Raw genomic sequence first — 20,336 nt, 5'->3', positions numbered from 1 at the left:
CATCCAGTCGATCGCAGGGCAACATATAGAGACAGACAACCATTCACACTCACACCTAAGGACAATTCAGAGTCACCAATTAACCTAATGAGCATGTTTTTGGTCTGTGGGAGGAAGCCGGAGTGCCCGGAGAGAACCCACGCATGCACGGGAAGAACATGCAAACTTCACACAGAAAGGTCCCGCTCGACCCGGGGATTGAACCGGCGACCTTCTTGCTGTGAGCACTAGCTGCTGTGCCACCGTGCCTCCCTTGCTGGTGAATCATCACAGTAAATCAAAACAGTGTTTCATGATGTTATTTGCGCTGAATAATTCACGACACAAACACATTTTCATATAGAACTTTATTGAATATATCTATATATTTATATATATGTACTGTATATATACCTTATATTTTTTGTCTTTTCCAGTGAGGATCAGTATATTGTATTGCTTCCCCGTCTCCTTATTGTTCTTTACATGTATCGGTCTGCTGAGTGGAATATACCAGTTTTCCATGTGAAGAGCTTCCGGTTGGACTCGTGTCAGTAGCCTAAGTGTTGGAGAAAGGAGCTTCTGCTGCCTTTAAAATGGCTTTCACGCACACAAGGAGGTGAAGTTCAAACCAAGTGACAGAACGTCACAAACAGTTTACAAAAGGTAAAAAGCAGGATGCATGTCGCTCTTCTTTAAGTGACTTTGCAACAATTCACATATTTCTCAGAAGCGTGGGGCTGATGAATTTTGCTGCACTCGTTGTTTACGATGTAGAAACCACTGACAACACCAACACAGAGCACATTTAGCTCACTCTCTCAGCATTTAGGCCACTGACGTACGTCCAGGCAGGCGTGAAGCCTCTGGAGCCCAAAGCTGTAGGAGCTCTGAAACAACATAACATTAAGAATATCTATACATACCACCACGAAAATAAATAGATTAATATAAATTCTATCGCCTACAATTATACACTAGTCAGAACATTAAAAAACACTGATTATTAGGCTACGTTGGTAATGTTTAGAAAATAAAAAATCAATAGCTTGCAAGGAAATGAAGATCCAATGATGATGGAAGAGCAGAATATTAAAAAGTCACAGAGAACAAACGACAAAAGCTGAAATAAAAACAAGGAAAAGGGACAAACAGCAACTGCAGATAGAAATAGAGAAGATTAAATAAACATAACGGTGAGGAAACGTTTCAAAAATCATAAAATGAAAGAAAATGGAAGCAAGAGAATAAATACATGAAAATACATTTCCGCTCAAACTAATGTTGAGCAGTAATAAAAAATGGACGAGAAGGTCCAAAAACCACGATGGAGGGAGAAAAATGACACTTTTCTTTCTTTAGCAACCCTCGGTGCGCCCTTACGGAGGGCACGAAGCGCCCAGTTGCTCCATGGAAGCCGCTCAGTAACCAGCAGCAGACTGGTTTCACTGGGCGGGTGCCAGCGTGAATGCGTGAGTAAGGGTGCATGCACGCTCAGTCGACTCCCCCTGTACAACGACGCGTCCAAAAATAATGAAGACGATGATCCGAAGATGAGTTTATACACCGTCACCCTCTCACTGCTGTGCACATGCTTTCCACGCAACACCACTGACTTTAGTGTACATAAGCAAGGGAAAGAAACTTAAAAAGTCCTTGAAAGGAATATAAAAAAATTACAAAAAGAAAAGATTTCGAAATGTATAAATACCCTGCAATAACCATTACGATCATAGAAACACCAGCAACATGATATTAATACTCAAAGAGTTACAATCTCATGTAACCTAGAGATGATCAATCACTCGCAATGAAAAGACAACCCAAAGATTACCATTTACAGACATTATGTGCTTTTGTTGAAGAGAATGGACCGATAATATACTCAATAATACATTTATTATTCTAGTTTGTGAAATAGTATATAGTTATAGCTAAAAGAGAGACGGAGGGAAGGGGAACTGAAGCTAGCTGTTGTGCTCTTTCCTCTTTCCCTCCTCTTCCAACTCGCCGTCGTCGACCAGGGTTGGCTTGAATTCATCTGCAAACGCAGCTGATTCAGACGTGCGTTCGCAGTTCGTGGTATCCGTCCAGTGGTCAGATTTAGGACATGTGAAGGCTTTTAGTCCAAAATGTGATGCAGCACATGCATTAGGACATTTTTCGCCCTCCAATTATCTAAAATATCCTGCGCTCAGAGTCTGATTGGGTCCAAGATCATTTAAATCTTCTTCAGTGCTAAATAAATCTTCACTTCTGTGTGTTTTTAAGGATAAGTGAGGAGCTTGGTTTGATAAGATCGTTATACTGGAGTAGCACGATTTTAATTTTGAGCTTTCGATCTAGGTTCTAACTAAAACTACACCCCCTGAGTGTGAACTGAATTGACCCCCGCCCTGTTGCCCGTTGGTTGCAGCCCTTTGCAGGAACACTCAACGCATGACTGCCTTGTAGCCTTCGGTATCAAATCATCATCGTAAACAGTCATACAAACCCTGGGATCAGTGTCGGCGACTAAACGTAACACAGAATAAGTAAAAGTCCGTCTTCACGTGCACTTTCATCAACTACGTTTAGCAACGTTTCTGCTGGCAACTCACAAAATCAGCAGAATTCACGAGCGAGCGGCTGAAAGAGCCGCTGATCAATAATACCAGTGAAACCAGTTTTCCCAGAAAGCCCAATTATTGTTTTTTTTTTCAAGCTTAAAACTGGAGATCCAGTTTATAAGCAACTGGCTTCACAACGAATTTTAGAGGTTGTGGCGGTCGAGATGAGTTTGCATCAAGCCACAGACCTGCATGAGCTGCCCAGTGCCGTCTGGCTGTAGGCTCTGACAGACACCACTTAACGCTCCATATCAACGTTAAACCTGCATTCTGAAACAGTTTCTGTTGCTGCAGTTCCCGTTGTTTCAGGAGCAAAACACAAGTAAAACTACCCTGAAACAAGAAGACCAGTCTGCTTCCACTTGGCCACCGTTCACACTGTGTTTCACGCGTCTGAACAATGACTGCGGGAACTTAACGTGCGATGAAGATGCTTGCTGTCAGATGGACGAGACTGTGACAAGCGGCAGTGGTGTAACGGAGGCGTGAGGCCGAAGCTTGAAGTCTACGGCTGCAGAATGCCCATCTGTCACTGTGACACAATAAAAAAGAAACAGGCTCACAGTGTGTCAGCCTCTTCTGCTGTGTGTGTGTGTGTGTGTGTGTGTGTGTGTGTGTGTGTGTGTGTGTGTGTGTGTGTCAGAAGGTGAGATATGGCTGAGGTCACTGTCTTAGGACCAGAGGTTAAGTAGCTACTGTTGACCTTGATTTGGCAGTCAACTCGTCACTGAGCAGCTTGTTACTTGGCTGAATGTACCCGTCTGTGGCTCTCTGTTCTTTTTAAAACAGAAATATAACAGAGAATTGTGGCTTATACCATCTGGACACCTACTTTTTATTTCGTTATTATAAGTGTTGTATGGTTTAGAGAAGCAGGAAGCATTGATTTGGTGTTTTGCAGGTAAGAAGACGCCTTAAATTCGAGCTCACACTGGCTGTGCACTCACTTCTAAACCAGGTTCAGTTCTAACCTACATCTTTTGGGACCTGCAAATCATAAAATCAGTGCTTAGTAAGCTCTTATTAACGTGAAGTTTGCCTTTAAGTCTCCACAGCAGCTGACAAAACGTCGAGGGGGAGAGTAAATTACCGCTGAGCTCACCTGCCTCCTCAGCAAGGCACTTAACCCCCAACTGCTGCACTGGGAGACTGGTTTTCCTGGGAAGCTCCCAGTTGTGCGTGTATGACTTGGGACGACATTTTGAAATGGATGCTGATATTAGAAGAAAACAAAAATCCCTTCTGCTGAAGCCTCCACTGCACCATTGCTGTATTATCAACTTACAGAAAGGAGATTTTTGAAGCACGTCATGACCGTTTTAAGGCAATTGTCATGAGTTTGCACATGATGTCAGGTGTTTTATGACAGCTTATGATATTTCTAAGTATTTATGGCAGCTTGATACCCCAGGCTCAAGGACAGAAACATCCGTCGAAGTGTCACCCACACATTTTCAGCCCTACGCTTCTTCCCTAACGCCTCTCTACATTAAATCTTTTATATCAACCCTCTCTCCCTCCTCTGAGGTTTAGTTTTAAACTGGCGTAGTTTTCCTGTTAAGTGTATCTGAGTTGCTATCCCTGTCCCTTTTGGCCGTCAGTCGGTCCAGGGTTCCCACGTTGCCCCTGTCTCTGTCCCTGTCCCTGTCCCTGTCCCTGTCCCTGTCCCTGTCCCTCTCCCTCTCCATGGTGGCTGTGGATATCGGAGCTGGCGGGGCCGGTGTGGTGGATGATGTGGAGGTATTCAGTGGTGCTGAATTCTGGGAAACAGCTGCTGCCGCTGCCAGGTTGGACTTGGAGTGAGACGGGAGCGTGCCGCTGCTTATCACCGCTCCTCCTCCTCCTCCGCCGCTGCCGCTGGAATCTTTTGGGAAGTAGTTGTGGAGCTGGTACAGCGTGGCGCGGTCCACCGTGCCGTAGAGAGGTGGGGCGCCGCCGCCAAGGCTGCCCAGCTTGGAGTCCCTCGACAGGGTGTACATAGAGATGTCGCCGCCTCCTCCGCTTCCGCCGCTGCTGGTGTGGTGCGGGTTGGGCAGAGTGGCCACAGAGAAAGGCGGGGCGGAGGGCGGCAGGCTGAAGGTCTTGGAGGCGCCGACGGGCGAGGTCTCCTGCGAGTGCGGCGGGTCGGTGGAGCGCGAGCTGGAGCGAGAGCGCCGCCTGAAACGGTAGCTGGGCAGTCGCAGCATGGCGTGTGTGGTGCTCTTGAAGAGGTCGGTGCGAGAGCGGCAACGCAGCTCCTTGTTCTTCTCGATGTAGATGTTGACAGCGAGGACACCCACCATCTCGGCCAGGATGAAGGACAATCCGCCAAAGTAGAAGGACCAGCCGTAGGAGTAGTGCCACTTCTTGTCCTCGTCTTTCTTGGGGGAGATGTCGCTCAGCGCCGCCGAGATGTACACGATCACTCCGATGATGTTGCTGAGCCCTGAAGAAATGTACAAGACGTCGACAGTAAGTGCTCCTGTGAGACACGTTAACCTGCAGCTTCATTAAATTGTTTTCCAGGCAGGGAAACTGGAACTCTTTCAATTATCCAGAGAAGAGGCGGGCGTAATCTGAAACTCATCTCATACATCAGGACTTGTTATCATGCCTGTATTTGACTGATGGATCTGAAACTGAAGGTGCTTTAGCACAGCTTGTTTGGGGTGGAATAAGATCTCTGTCTGAACCAGGACAAAGCTGTAGTCTCACCTGCAGCTACGAAGAGGATCCCTCCACCGAGAATGATGTTTCTTTTGCTCTTGTAGAAGCCGCTGGAAGCGACACAGACTCCACCCAGCAGGAGCAGTATGGCGCTGAGGATGGGGAAGATGCTGGAGGCTCGCACCACACCTGCAGACCAGGACACACACAAACGCATCTTCTTGTGTGCTGAAATGCTTCTTAGGTTTGTCGACTTTCTCTAGACTTTGTTGAGTCTGATAAATATGACTAATTCTCTACTTCTGTAGTACAATTAATGAGTTTCGTTTAGCTTTTTTTGGAGGTTCGACACCATTTGAAGGTGCAAAGTTAACAGCCTTGTGACACTCCTGGGAGGAGAAGTGTTACCGAGACGTGCTATATGTAGCTGACACTACAACTTGGCTCTGGAACAGCAGCTACTGACTGCATTTATATAAGTTTACTACATAATATTTATTACATAATGTCTCCTGTTTCTCTGGAGGAGCCTGCGTTACAAACTGGGGCAGAGAGTTTCTAAAACTTTACAGGTTTATCAGGCGACGGGGGTCTAATGACAATGCAAAATCAAGTTTAATTATTAGAAATGTAGGATCTGGTGTTTTTGGAGAAGGACCCTGAAAGTCACAATATCCTGGCTTCCTTCACTTTTCTTTAAAAATCTGCCTCTTGCAAGTCTCCAAACATGACAGAATTAAAATAATAAACTGCTGCAGTGCTGTTAAAACAGCAGTAGATTAGAGTGGGACTCAAACAGCAGCTTTAAATGGGTTCAAGCACCACGAATAATAACATGTTTTTTGCCATGATGAGCTTCAGACTGCCAACCTGACAGCACAGGATCAACACAGGCATGAAACTAATCATGTTTATCAGCAACAAAATCATTATTCCCTGGCAGTTAATAAGCCACCTGACAGCTCAGGAGTTTGGCTGCATTACGTCACCTCAAACCCTCCACAGTACGTTCCTCTGCAGACACCTCAAACCTGTAAGCAGCGGTGATAACGCAGAGACATTACAGAAGATTAAAATGCTGAGTGGCTCCATTTCTGGCAGCGACACGTGGAACAGCAGAGCCTTGAAGTTTTCAAGGTGACTTTTCCGGCTGCGTTAGCTTTTGTTTGCCTCTGAAGGGAGCAGATAATGCTGAGATAAGCATATATTCACAGCAGCGTCTGTCGGACATGTCAAACAGAGGCTGCAGATGATTCTCTCATTTTAACAGGAAGGAGGTACTGCGTGGGTGGCGCTCGCATCTTCAGCTCATTATCGATTACCTGAGAAGTCGCTGTTTGTCGTGACTAGAGGCTTTAAACCGCAACGGTTGAAGGAGCGTCTACAGCCGTCGCTCTAATGTCGCGGCTTTAAGTCCTTATTGTCTGACCTTCAGGGTGGCAAACCCGTCTCTGCGTCGCCTGAACAGATTATTTAGTCGAGTGATAATCGCCTCCTCCAATTAACTTAAGTTTTACTCCTGTTTGTTTGTCAGAAGTGGAGCTGAAGTGTGACGAGGCCGGTCAAGAGACGAGTCGATCAGCAGAACAATAATTTACAAACAGCAATGACAAACACGACTAAACAATTCTTCTATTCATTAAAGAAACAAATGGAAGATCGAACAATCTTTAATGAAAATAATTGTTAGCTGCATCTCAGAGACCTGGAATTGGGTTTCAGTGGATTTTATTGGAAAGAGGAAGAAGCTTTAGTTTTTTGGGCTGATAATGAGAAATAATTCAGCTGCTTGAATTAAAACAAATCTGGAGCATCCCATGATTGTCTGCGACTCTGCAGTCTGCACATGTAAAACAAAGGAGAGGACTGTGCAGCCTTTGGGGAGCTAAAAGCATTCCAGTTCAGTCGAGGTTGCAAAGCAAAGCAGACACGACCATCTGAGATAGGATCGCAGCCTCCTTCGCAGAAATAGATATCTTTATATAATATATGGATGGAACGTACACTTTGTAAAGCGAAAGGTTCAGGGCTGTACGAACAGAATTCGCCATCACAATGGAGGCAGGATGTGAAACCTGAATCCTGAGCTGAAAATAATCCATTAGTGAAGGCTGTTCTTTCAATCCATCTGTGGAAAAAAAGGCTTTCTGCACACCCCCAGACTCCCAACCCCATGCACCTGGGCATTTACACACACACACACACACACACACACACACACACACACACACACACACACACACACACACACACACACACACACCTCCAGGAACGCTTTGCTTGAATCTGACATCCGTGCATTGATGTCCGCCCACCACCCCCTTCTGTCCTTTCTGTATCCGTGTGTGATGGAGACTGTGGAGTGTGTATGCGTGTTCTGTTCTGTTCAAATGTGTGTGTGCGCACTGTGTGTAGTACAGGCTATGTGTGTGTGTGTGTGTGTGTGTATCACTCACGCAGCAGATACTCTGCAGCATCTTGGTCGTAGTCTGCGTCGTCTGGGAAATGGTTGATCTGGGAACACACACCGCGCTTCAAGCCTGTAAAGAGACAGAGAGGAAGAGGAGGAGAGGGTGAGGAAGACGGCAGAATAAAGCGGAGGTCACAAGAAAGAGAGCATGATGGGACAGAAAAGACAAAATGGCAGAAATTAGTGTGTCTGTAAGGAAAAGAGAGCGATGCCTCGTCATGAGCCAATCAGACAAACAGTTGACGAGTTGTCGTCTAAGCGCGTACAGCCAGGCTAGCGTTCACGTGTTAACATGCTAATGTTAGGCAGGCGTAATGCTAACCGTGTTCACCATCTTAGAATAACAGCACGCCATTTAGCAATTAACTTAAGGTTCAGGCGAGGCTGACGGAAACGTAACATTTCTTCGAAGTATTGGACAAATTCAGACTTTGACCCACAGCAAGGCGGAAAATCCTAAATGCAAACAGCATGAGCTCATTAGGATTCATCGTCTGGGAACCACTAAGATAAGATGTAATGCAGGTGTGATTAGCAAACGTTAACATAAATAACAGAATGTGTGTGGAAAACTTAATCTTAATCCGTGTTGAGAAGCAGTGGACAGTTTGACCGCGATGTCCGTCCCCGGAGCCGTCAGCACAGCTCCAAAAAGCTGCTTTAAAGCAGTCCTGATGATGGACGTGGTTGGATAAGAAGGTAGATTATTTTAATTTATTCCTGGTTGTTAAAACCAACTGGACGAATGGTGATCGTCCTGGTGTCCAAACCAGCTCGAATCAAATCCACAACCAGAATCTGAATTTTCTTCTCCTCTGTACGGAAACATACGGTCTGCTGGCTCTTCAGCTCGTCCACCGTGCGCCATCCTGCACTTTCTGGAAGCTTCGGCTCTGTACGAACAGCAGCTGTTTGTCTGTTTTGTCCTGGAAATCATGGCTGAAGCTGCTGCTGCGTGCTCACATTTCTCATTGAGAAGGAATATTTATTTACCTTGACGGCTATTTGTGCATCTCATGAACAAAATAAACAGTGAGGAAAGACAGATGCCTCGTTTCTCGTGCAACAAAATGAAAGACCAGAAAAAAGCAACCATTAAACAGAACGTGAAAAGGACACTTCACACAAACAAACAAAAGTCAGCCGAGAAAACCCTGAACATGCATCGTGGACGCAATGGGACAGAATTACTAATCTAACAGCACTGGGAACCAGTTTAAAGGGGGAACAGCAATCCACAAATGGGCCCAGCGGACAGCAGATTGGGATTAAAGGGCATCCAACACCTTCATGATTCCTAAAACAGCCAGCAGGCAACAACGAAAGTCAATATTTTGCTGCATCTAAACAGCAAGAGGTCTTCCATCCATATGAAATACATCACAAAAACGACTAAACGTGATTCCTTCCATGTCAGATTTGATTGCACACAATAGAAAACACGCTGTCCTCCTGTGTATGATCATTTTATTGAAGCCTCCACATGAATGTGGTTATTTACTGCTGTTAAAATGTCGCACCTTTAACTAAAACACAAGAGCATTCGTGTGTGTGTGTGTGTGTGTGTGTGTGTGTGTCCTCTCCTGTCTGTCAGCTGCAGCGACGCAGGAAAACTATTTAAGCAGTCGCTGAATGAGTCACCGCTCATATCTGAGCTCTGGGGCTTTATGATGAGCTTTATGCTGAGTGCATAGTATGAGTGTATGCATGTACAGTGAGTGTGTGTGTGTGTGTGTGTGTGTGTGTGTGTGTGTGTGTGTGTGTGCATGAAAGTAAAAGAACCAGGGCAGTGCAGTAATGAAGCTACACATCTGGAAATCCTCTTATCTAAATCATGTAACAATGCCAAGATGTACCAAAAAAGCAAAGAAGGGGGTCAAAGCAGCTTTTGAATTCGTCATGTTTGCAGCACGTCAGGCTGAGATGACGCATTATACAGCTACAGATAAACGAACGATGCAGATCGCCTCATGTTTTCGCTCAGGAACCTCATCACTGCAGGTTTTAAGGCGCTTTCAAACGATGTTGTGTGTTTTATCTGGGCGGCAGGGGGGTGCAGATCTGCCACCATGGCCCCATGCTGCATCTGGTCTCACCAATGACCTGCACCGTCCAGGACCGTACGCCAGATATGATAAATAAAGAGGTTTATATGGATGTTAGCAAAGGAACTCATTAGCATTGTTTATTTTATTGTTTTTTTTTGTCTGCTGCTGGTTGTGTCATTCAGGGAAGAAAACATACAAATAAATCAGAAAAATCTCCAAAATGTGTCAGTAAAATGTTCACTGACACAGTTTTTCCTTTTATTTTGGCCTAAATATCCAATCTTGCAATACGTGTGCCTGCAGCGGCTGTGACTATTAAACATTTTCCGGTTGTGTGTCGACACTCGCAGCACTCGGTTCAGGTCAGGGGAAGATCGTGGTCTGGTTTAACACACAAACCATCAGCTCTGACTTGAGACTCAACTTTCCTGACCATCAATCAAAGTGCCTTTGTTGAAGCTAACCACAGACTGGACTTCATACGCCCACCATCCACCAAATCCAGTGAGGTCCAAAGTGTTGCATCTAAACACCATCCAGCCAGCGTTAAGTTTGTCTCTGCCGTGTATGATATAAATATGATTTCGAGGTGTCTGGGTCGAGACACCAGAGGAAAGAGCAGATCTACAAACAGACAAACAAACCAAACTGGAGCAAAGCGTCGTGCTGGTTGTGCGTTTGTGAGGAAGAGAACACCTCTTTATGTCTGCTCTGATTACAATGACGAGCACGCTGACCTCAACAAGACCCTCCAGTGACCAGCATATGAGGAAACGCACATTCAACCCCCACCCATCCAAAGGTTTCCACCAGCACACACATGCGTGAACATGGTTGCACAACCAGCCGTACCTTCCAGGCAGCAGATCCTCCAGAGGCCGGAGTGGGTGAGCGCCCCAGGGTCTTTCTTGTCCTTGTTGTTGGAGTCCTCCTGGGACGAGTTGGCCGTGCTGTTGCAGATGAAGGCGCGGGCGTACAGCCAGTAATCTGTACCGATGGCCACCGTCATCAGGGCGAAGGCCGCGAAGGCTCCCATGGTGGTCAGCAGCACCTGGATGCCTCGCTCGCACCACACCATCGCTGGGCGGGGAAGGAAGCTAATGTCTGACAAGAGCGCAGACACCAAAATCAGTGACGGGAGCTCGTATTAAAGACGGTTTTCAGAATCAGCATCATTAGCGAGCCATCACAAGTCACCTGTTTGTTATTTACCATCACTCTTTGAACGGGTAGATTTTTGTTTGTTTTCATGAACCCCTTCAACAAACATCCGTCAACCAGAGAGCTGAAGCTCGTTCTGACTGTGCTGCTTCTACAGCTGCAGTCACTTCATACTTTAAGTTAATGTTCGTTTAGAATTTAGAAAAGTTTTACAGAGTCTGCTTCTAGACAATCATCTAGAATACTTGAAGGAGTTTCATGAAGAAATCAGGATAAAAAATCTGATTCTATGCAGATGGTTCCTGAATATCAAACACATGGAGAACAGATGTGAAATGACACATCGAGTTGAAGCGTCGTTACGACGTTAAGTCACAGGTTCCTGATTGATTTTCAGACTGTTATTCACAAAGCAAAGAGTCCATTCATGTCAATAATCAGGCTAATGTGCAATAGACCATTTGTTTCCACCAATAATGGTTTAACACATGAAATTAAAAATGAGTATGCTAAAAATAAGACATGCAACCTTTCTGCTTTCCATCCTGTTCACATTTCACGCATTGAGTTGTCAAATATTTATGCTTTAATAGAACTACTGTCCCCTATGGGCGACTGTGGGTGACTGGTGGGAGCTGCTGATGGGGTTGAGTCTTTCTCAGTATTTTTTTTTTTGAGCACACTGGAGCGGTTTCTAATAAAAAAAAAAAAAAAACTGCATACACAGCCTGAAGCAGTTAAGAAATGTTGGCAGCAGGCAGCCAGCAGAAGAACAAAATGCCGACCCCGCTGCATCAACAAATACATAACACATCAAATATCGCTTCAGCAATGAACAGCGGAAGATGGACTGCTGGGAGACACGGAGGGAAAAATCCTCCTTTAGGCTGCGAACCAGTTTCCCCAAGAACATCGAAACAAAGTTAGAAAAACTGTTCAGTATTAAGGCGTGCCGATAAAAAACACTGTTAAGCTTTAAGTGGAAAAGACGCCAAAGGGCAACAACAGAGGACCACGAGAGGAAAGGAGGAAGGGGTCAGAGGTCTATGTACGAATGATTAAAAATAGGAAGGCGAAAGAGACAAGAGGGACGATGAGAGGAGAGGAGAGGAGAGGAGAGGAGAGGAGAGGAGAGGAGAGGAGAGGAGAGGAGAGGAGAGGAGAGGAGAGGAAAGAGGTGAAGAGAGGAGAGGAGAGGAGAGGAGAGGAGAGGAGAGGAGAGGAGAGGAGAGGAGAGGAGAGGAGAAAGGAGAGGAGAGGAGGGGGGGAGAAAGGAGAGGAGAGGAGAGGAGAGGAGAGGAGAGGAGAGGAGAGGAGAGGAGAGGAAAGAGGTGAAGAGAGGAGAGGAGAGGAGAGGAGAGGAGAGGAGAGGAGAGGAGAGGAGAGGAGAGGAAAGAGGAGAGGAGAGGAGAGGAGAGGAAAGGAGAGGAGAGGAGAGGAGAAAGGAGAGGAGAGGAGGGGGGGAGAAAGGAGAGGAGAGGAGAGGAGAGGTGAGGAGAGGAGAGGAGAAAGGAGAGGAAGGAGGAGAGGAAAGAGGTGAAGAGAGGAGAGGAGAGGAGAGGAGAGGAGAGGAGAGGTGAGGAGAGGAGAGGAGAAAGGAGAGGAAGGAGGAGAGGCAGAAGTCGAAGCTGAGAGGTGAACAGTGAGAGAATGACGAGACGTACTGAGATCCAACACATCTGTTGTGCTTCAGGAAACATAAATGAAACATCCGTTCAGCTCCTCAGTAAGATTTCAATCGTTTCATGAAAAATGGCCGCCGAACGCCGGCGCCGGCCTTCTGGAAACTCCGGCGTGCCGTTTCCATTCAAGCGACGGCAAACGGGAGGTTAATGTAAACAATCGATCGTGTGGAGAATATCAACCCCGCCGAGGGCTTTTAAACTATTTGGCTAATTCAGCCGGCCTGAGGGGTGTTTCCATGGCAACGCAAATCCCAAAATAACAGAGGCCGCCGGTACTCTGACCCTGAAACTGACCTACCTGCTGGAATATTCATAAGGTGAGTCCCAAAAAGACAGCAGGGAGACATCACCGCACTGGGTGGTGAAGTAAACCATCCAACAGTGGAGGAAATACTCAGATGTACTCAAGTAAAAGTATCAGTACTACAGTACACACTGCAGCAAGCTGAAGTTAAAAGTGACTGAAAACTGAAATACTCCAGCACGGTACCTCAAAATTGTACTCAGTGTAAGTGCAGTACTTGAGTAAATGTGCTCAGCTTCTTTCTTAGAGTCAGACAGAAGCTGAATATTTGCATGATTTCTGATGAAAAATGAGGATTTTCTGTCTTAAATTCATCGAACTGCACTTAAAGCAACACTTTGAGGTGTTGAGCAGGTGTTGTAATTGGCCTCAGCTGACGGCCACCAACTATTTCCCTTTACTTTAATGTTTTTCCTAAATCTCCTGTGAGTCTCTTTTGTATTTGTGTCTGCCTCATTACACATTTTTTAATGATTTCTGGAAAACTGAAGTTATTTCAGTGATGCTAATATCCAGTAACACAGTGCTGCTTGATTTAACCACTGATTAGTCAATTAAATAAAGGCTGAAAAAGACTCAAAATGACTAGAAAAGCGATATATAAACGCAGTCCATCGATTTACCGCCGTGCTCCTGTAGAGTAACAAAACCTCTCTGCAGCACTGAAACTTCCCCAAGTGTCTCTGAAAAGACAAATCTGCTCATTGAAGAGCAAAAAATGTGAACTTTTGTCAACAATGGTAGAATTTTAACTTTCCAGTTTGATTTATCTGTGAAGCCAAACGTCACATATTTGTGTCAAGGGGTTTTCAGTGCAGAGCACCTTCACACTGGACTGGTCACATTTCTGCTGGACATTTAAAAGCTTCTGATTAGCCAACTGTAACAGACAGTGATAGTGTCTCAGTCATTATGAGCAGACTGGTTAGAGTGGCAGCTCTAACATGGAAGCTTGGCCACTGATAGGCTACAGTGGTATGCAGTGTTTGAGGGTGACCATAGATGGATGTGGTGAACTGGGTCCAACTTTAATGAAATACTAACACTAAAACATATTAAACCAAAGTCAGTTGAACTGCAGGTTAATGCACGCAGGTTTTACTTTTTTAAAAGTGTGTAAATTTACTGACAAAGCCGGTAAATCAAATTGCTCTGATACAAAGAAAACTGAGCTGCATCAGCGATAAGCAATAAAAGTGTTGGCACAACGCTCAGCATCCTAGCTGCACTTCATCCTGATTGGTCAGCCTCGTCAGAAAATGTAGGGGATCCAAGCCGCCCAGGCTGCTTTTTGCATTTGAAAAAAAGAAATAAATAAACATCTGGAGTCCAGAGCGACAGTGCGGGTGAAGACAACATCACGAAAGCTGACATTTGAAGTTTCAGCGTCGCAGCAGAAAATTCTTTCCTCGCAGCTCGTTCTCTGGTTTTCTTCTTCATTCACCTTCAGCCTGGTTGCACAAATACCAGCGCAGATTCATCCAAACCGCTTCTGAACCAGACCTCGCACACACCCCAGAGTGTGTGTGTGCGTGCATGCGTGTGTGTGTGTGTGTGTGCATGGGTGGTTTCCTGCACGATTGTGTTTGTCCATGCTTGTTTGTGTGTTTGAACATCTAACGTCCACATCCATGCATGTATGTGTCGTGTGTGTGTGTCTGCACACTCATGTGCATCTGGTTGTTTGCTGTTTGTGTGTGTACGACCACATGCACGCATGCCTGTGTGTGTGTGTGTGTGTGTGTGTGTGTGTGTGTGTGTTACCTGGGGGCATGTTTCTGCCTTTTGCCTCCATCTCCTCTCCCCCCCGCTGCTGCTGCTGCTGTTCTTCTTCTTCGTCTGTGAAGAGCGCTCCGTAGCCCCGGTCCGAGCCGCCTCCATCCACCGTTTATCCTTCACTTTCTCTCCGCTTTCCCCTCGCTCCTCTGCCTCTTATCCCTTCTTTCTTCCTCCTCCTCTTCTTCTTCTCCCTCTCCTCTCTTTACCTTGAGCGCTCCTTCTCTTCTTTTCAGTGAGCGGGGGATGCTTCACTTGGCGTCCTCTCCTCTCATTGAATTGTCATGGCAGTCATCTTAGCTACTGAGAGAAATAAGAAAGGAGGGAGGGAGGGAGGGAGGGGGGTAAAGAGCAGATGACAGCGAGCGAGAGGAAAGACAGAAAGAGAGGGAGAGAAGCAAAGGGTGAGGAGAAGATGAGGGAGAGAAAAGAAAGAGTGAGAGGAAGAGATGAGAGGACAGAGGAGGAAGGGGGAAAGGATGGATTCGATTAACGAACGTGACGTGAGTCTTGAAACCGGGGATGCTCCTGTACGCGAGCATCTCCCAAACAAACATGTTTCCTATACGAGAATGACGGCATGTCACTCAAAAACAAACAAACAAACAAGTAAACATCCAAAACCTGATGCCGACGGCAAAAAAGGAGCCCCCTGTCAAAGGAGAGAGGCTGGTTTGCTTCCACGGAGGGAGACAGATGAAGCAACAGAAACGAACAGGCGATGCGAGAGAGCGTGCTCTATTCCATCGCCATGGCAACAGTGAATTCCGAAGTCTATGGTGGAGCTGGCGAGAGTGTGTGTGTGTGTGCGTGTGTGTGTGTGTGTGTGTGTGTGTGTGTTTGTGCATGCGTACGTGTGTGTGTGTTGGGGAGTTGAGGGATGGATGTAACAGCTGAGCGTGTGAATTCCATCGATGCGCAGCAGAACATGACGGACGCAAACACGCACACGCACACATGTTTGTGTTCTGGATGTACTTGGTCGCACGCAGTGCATGAAGAATGAACATTCACAGGGGAGATGACAGACTCGTGAGTCATTAGCACTGTGGGGACGGTGTCTCGGCATGTTTCGCCCGTCCAACTTTCCTCCCGTCGGTGCGGCGGATAAATAACCAGCATTTAGTGCTGTTTCATGCTTTGAAATGCACAATGCGGAGCTCTCAAAGCCGGAGGAGCAAGCCTTGCTCAAAGGCATGGCTGCTCTCCTGCTCGAACTCACACACAAGCACAGACTTCCTGAAGAGAAGATCCCCGTCGGCACTGACACGGGGTCAGGTTCTGCTTTTTTTTTTTGCGAGCTGTTGCTGAAGCTGCAGGGGACCCAAAATCCACATGAAAGGCATCAGCAGCAGCACAGCGGGGGATCCCGACACGTCAACAGCACCAGAGGCACTGACCACAAAACCTCCCTTTGGAGATTCCCCAGAAAAACGACAGCGTTTGAGTGCATGAATGCAGCAGATTTGCTTTAAACTGACACAGGACCTGTAGCAGGTTCGTATTTGGAGCAAAGGTTGCTCGACTGTGGCAATTTTACACAGCAACAAATGTTCATTGCGGTGCAGTTTGGGTGGAGAAATGGGTTACCACAGTGTTTATCTGGGAAGCCACTTCCCACTGAATCAACATTGGTTTAGTTTTGTCTGAACCACATTTTTTTCCCCAAACCTTCGTTTCTAACTGTTTCTGAAGGCACTGAGAAGCGATACTGTTCTGCCAGACGAGGCGTCACACCACAAAACGTTATCTCATCATTATTCAGGAGGACTTGTTTCTCTTTTGTTAATCATTTTCCTCAAAGTTTGTCTGCAGTAGAGGTCTTCACAGGAACAAACAGATCTGCAGACAATGACCTGAATAAAGTAAGACCTGGTTCAAAGGGAGGCGAGAACCATCAGAGCCTGTCCAAAGGCCGCATTATGTGATCTGATGGACATATTGACACCTACAGCAACAGAATGGGAAACCTAAAAGGACCTGATTAGACAATGATGATGGTAATAATTCGGACCTGCCTCCGTCCTGGTTCTGGGTTGGGTCCATGACCTAGATCTGTATTCTGCACTGTTGGTGGAAGATTAACAGCAAGAAAGGTGTGACATCTGGAATCGTTCTCTTCCACTGCAGCTGTCTCTCCTTTGATGAAATATTAACGCTGACGCTGCTGAGGGACAGATTTGAGATTTGAATCGTTTCAACCGAAAACGCAGTCAATGATGACAGCTCACCAACATCACACCTCAAAAAATTCAACATCGCCAATGATGGATTTGTTAGCGGGCAGTTACTCTGTAGGCAGAGGCGTCGCTCGTCTTCTTGTTCCGGAATAAAACTCTTGCATTACCAGTTTATTCATCTCAACCAAAAACGGAAATGAATCTCCCATTTCCTCGCTTTAAATGAGCCCGGGCAGATTCTGCCGTTTGGAGTTACTCACACTAAACTCTTCTCACTGAACAGGACGTAATGAACCAAAATTACAAGCAGAAATCAAAGCTTTTTATGGCAGGAAGTGAGCAGGGAGTCCATCCAGAGAAAACTGTACACACGAACGCTGGCTGAAACTCTTCAACACCTCCACCCCCACCAGAGAATAAAAAGAGGACATTTAATGTTGCCTCCCATGATTTTTGGCTGCTGAAACCCTTTAAACTTTCAAGAAGTCCTACTCAAAGTGCCAAGTGCAAGTGTGAAGTTTGCTCGCGCAGCATTTGAACACATCCTTTCTTTGGGACCCATCGACGGAGAAGAAGCACTGACTCACCATCTGTGGCATCACTCAGGTTTCTAAAGAGAAACTCAGAAGATCGAAATTAGTTTCCTGCTCAGGTTTGAGTCTCGTTGGAGCGAAACATGGGATGAGTGAGTAACACAGGCTGGGACTCAATTAAACAAACACGCTCCACAACGTCGAAGCACATCTTTCAACAGACAGCACAACTAACTACAAACTACATTTATGGAGAAAGATGCTCATGGTTCTTGCAAACTACTGACTGCTTTTGCCATAATCAGATGAATGTTTTAAATCTCATACCTACTAGTCAAAGTGGAAGATCTTTACAGCAGCGCTCCACAATCAGCTGCTCACACAGACCCACGGATACAGTACAGACTGTAACGAGCTAGTGGAGAAACGGACAACCGGGGCAACACTGTGCCGTGCTGAGCAGAGAGCCGGCTCAGACTGAGATACTGTGATGAGGGCGGATCGAACGTGGAAATCACTGACAGTTTCCGGCGTAATTGAAACCACTCTCGGAGGAGGAATAAGCTCTTTAATACCACCGAGGCGGTAAGATCTGCAGATACAGGGCTTTGACTGACGGAGTAGTCAGGAAAAGGCGAGGTCGAACACCGGAGATCAGTTTGGCAAAGAACGCTGGAGAGTCTGGCATGACGCAACGACAATCTGGCAACCGGAAAGAATGAGAGCGACGCATCAATACCCTCCTGATGAGCCTAATAGGCTAGGTGTGCAGATGGGCAGGTATGGGGCGTGGCTGAAGAGCTGCAGCACAGGTAAGCGCTGGGCTGGACTGTGACAACAGACAGTACAGACAGACCGCCGCTAACCATGTCAAACTGATGCAGGTTTAAATGTGTTATGTGGCTGTAAAACCCACAGAAACGCAGACATTTTGCAGAATCGCTCCGAGCTCGTGTGTGTAGACGACTGCAACTGCATTGTTTGTTGCACAGTTACGGCTGTTGTGTCACACGTCAAATGGTACATGCCAATTAAGCTTTACCGCATATCAAACTATTCAATTAAATGGGTGAAATAAGCTGTAATAGAAATAATTTGGATTTTTCTTTTTTTTTTTTGAGTTTTGTCAATAATACAGTTTGAGTGTTACTGGATGGTCCATCTAGTGGTCATTAGAGGAACTGCAGCTGAAAACAGTTCAGCATTGGTCTGAATTGCTGCTTTTTGGAACCCCTCGAAAGCACTGGAGGACCCCCGGGGAGGGCCTGTAATTAGCATCAACAAACAGGTACTCAGACATTGTTATTTTGTGCTCAGTACTCCAAAAATAAATCTGCTTTCCAGGCTGACAGTGTGGATTATGAGGAAAATCTCCTGCGGCACAACATGGTACAAACACATGCTGGAGGGGCTCGCCGGCGGCAGCACAGATGCAAAATGCAGAGAATAAAAGTTCAAGGACAAATCAGCCATGCTCTGCATCATGAACGCAGGCGGCACGAATCCTTCTGTGAATACAGAGCAGCAGCAGAACATGGACGAGGTGGAGGAGCCGGGTGGAGAACTGGTCAGGATTACAGTAAACGACAGCGGCGAGCCACCAAAAACCAAATCCACAGAGCGATCAGAGGCGTGAGGAGATGAGTTTGGTGTGAAAGGCTTTCCCTGTTCACATGTTAGAATGAAACTGCTGCAAATAGTGAAAGAAATGTAAAATCTGTAGGAAGATTTGCAGATTTTATCGCATGACAGAACCACACCGTGAGAGGATTTCTAAGATTTATTCTCTCTTTCTGTCTATTTGTGTATTTTCAAAATACACACTATATAGATGAGCTATTAAAAAAGGATTTTAGGGCTTTTTAGGAATATTTCCCCAGACACACACATTCCTGCAGTGTGACGATGATGGTACAGATCTTTTGTCATCCTCTGATAACACAGCAGAGCAATGGTCTCCCTATTTTATTCTGCTATCAGATCAGGAGTATTGAAGTCAAAGAAGTGCTGAGAGAGAGAAGTGAAACTTTTTTTTTTACATTTCTTGTTATGAATCAAAGATATTGATATTGTGCACAAACTCCACCTGGAGCCAAGTGAAACTGGATAGGCGGGGAGCAGAATCAGACGGCTTCCTTCACCAACGTCCAATACAGAGACAGAGAAATCTAAATCCAGACTCCTGCTGAGCCCACAGTGTGTACAGCAGATCCTACACATACTAAAACAGACTGTTCTCTCAGAGAGGACAGGACGAATCAAGCTGATGCTGTCGGTTTACTGAAGCACAATCATTATATATGAATCATTCACGGACACGGTGGCAGGAGTTCCAGCGACCACACTGTCCTCTGTGACGCCTTCATCTCCAGATCCTGTCACATCTGCACAGACGCTTCACACTTCTGATACAATAGTTCAAATTTCTCCTCCTGAGCTCTGTCTTACCTCGCAGCGCGTCTTCGCACCCCGCTCCCCTTCACTTTATCCTCCGCTGTGCAGCTTTGTTGGACAAAATCAGGTTTTAAGCAGTTTCAAATCAACGCAAACGCGGAGCGGCGCGACGCGCGTCGTTCCCAGGTGACCCTATCAAGAGTACAGTGTGTACATGTGCATGTGGTGCGCTCCTCTGCGGCTCTAAGCATGCGCGCGCCGGGCCGATCGATGCGCTGCGTGGCGCCGCCGATAGGCACCAAGCAGAGGGATGCTGGTGATCGGTTTGATTGATATCTTGATCAGTTACAGGCTTTCCTCTGCAGCAGCAACTTTTGGTGGTGGCGCTGCTGAGAGAGAGAGAGAGAGAGAGAGAGGGAGAGGGAGAGAGAGAGAGAGAGAGAGAGAGAGAGAGGACGTCAAATCTCGATGTGCGTGTGTTTGTGCGCATGTGTGTGTGTGTGTGTGTGTGTGTGTGTAGGAAGGTCTAATAGGATTTCTGCTTGTTTTTG

The 20,336-nt window shown here is 46.2% G+C and overlaps 1 protein-coding gene across 4 annotated transcripts; it reads right to left on the bottom strand.

Annotated features, from left to right (window-relative positions):
- Positions 1-332: 332 nt before the first annotated feature.
- Positions 333-20,070, bottom strand: LOC139346279 (voltage-dependent calcium channel gamma-4 subunit-like). Of its 4 annotated transcripts, none has more exons than XM_070985271.1 (6): positions 19,840-20,070; positions 14,667-14,981; positions 10,605-10,856; positions 7,691-7,774; positions 5,283-5,423; positions 333-5,013 (listed from the first exon to the last, which is right to left on the bottom strand). In XM_070985271.1, exons 2-6 carry the CDS (start codon positions 14,695-14,697, stop codon positions 4,124-4,126), a joined length of 1,398 nt encoding a protein of 465 aa, XP_070841372.1. In that variant the 5' UTR covers positions 14,698-14,981; positions 19,840-20,070; the 3' UTR covers positions 333-4,123. The 4 variants fall into 4 exon arrangements, with proteins under 4 accessions (XP_070841372.1, XP_070841373.1, XP_070841374.1 ...); XM_070985272.1 differs by having other exon boundaries at positions 14,667-14,978; XM_070985273.1 differs by lacking the exon at positions 19,840-20,070 and adding an exon at positions 15,303-15,415 and having other exon boundaries at positions 14,667-14,978.
- Between the last annotated feature and the right edge of the window lie 266 nt (positions 20,071-20,336).

Source organism: Chaetodon trifascialis, chromosome 17, assembly GCF_039877785.1.
Source record: "Chaetodon trifascialis isolate fChaTrf1 chromosome 17, fChaTrf1.hap1, whole genome shotgun sequence".
NCBI lineage: Eukaryota > Metazoa > Chordata > Actinopteri > Chaetodontiformes > Chaetodontidae > Chaetodon > Chaetodon trifascialis.
The sequence above is the reverse complement of the archived record's forward strand: the minus strand, read 5'-3'. Positions and strand labels throughout refer to the sequence as shown.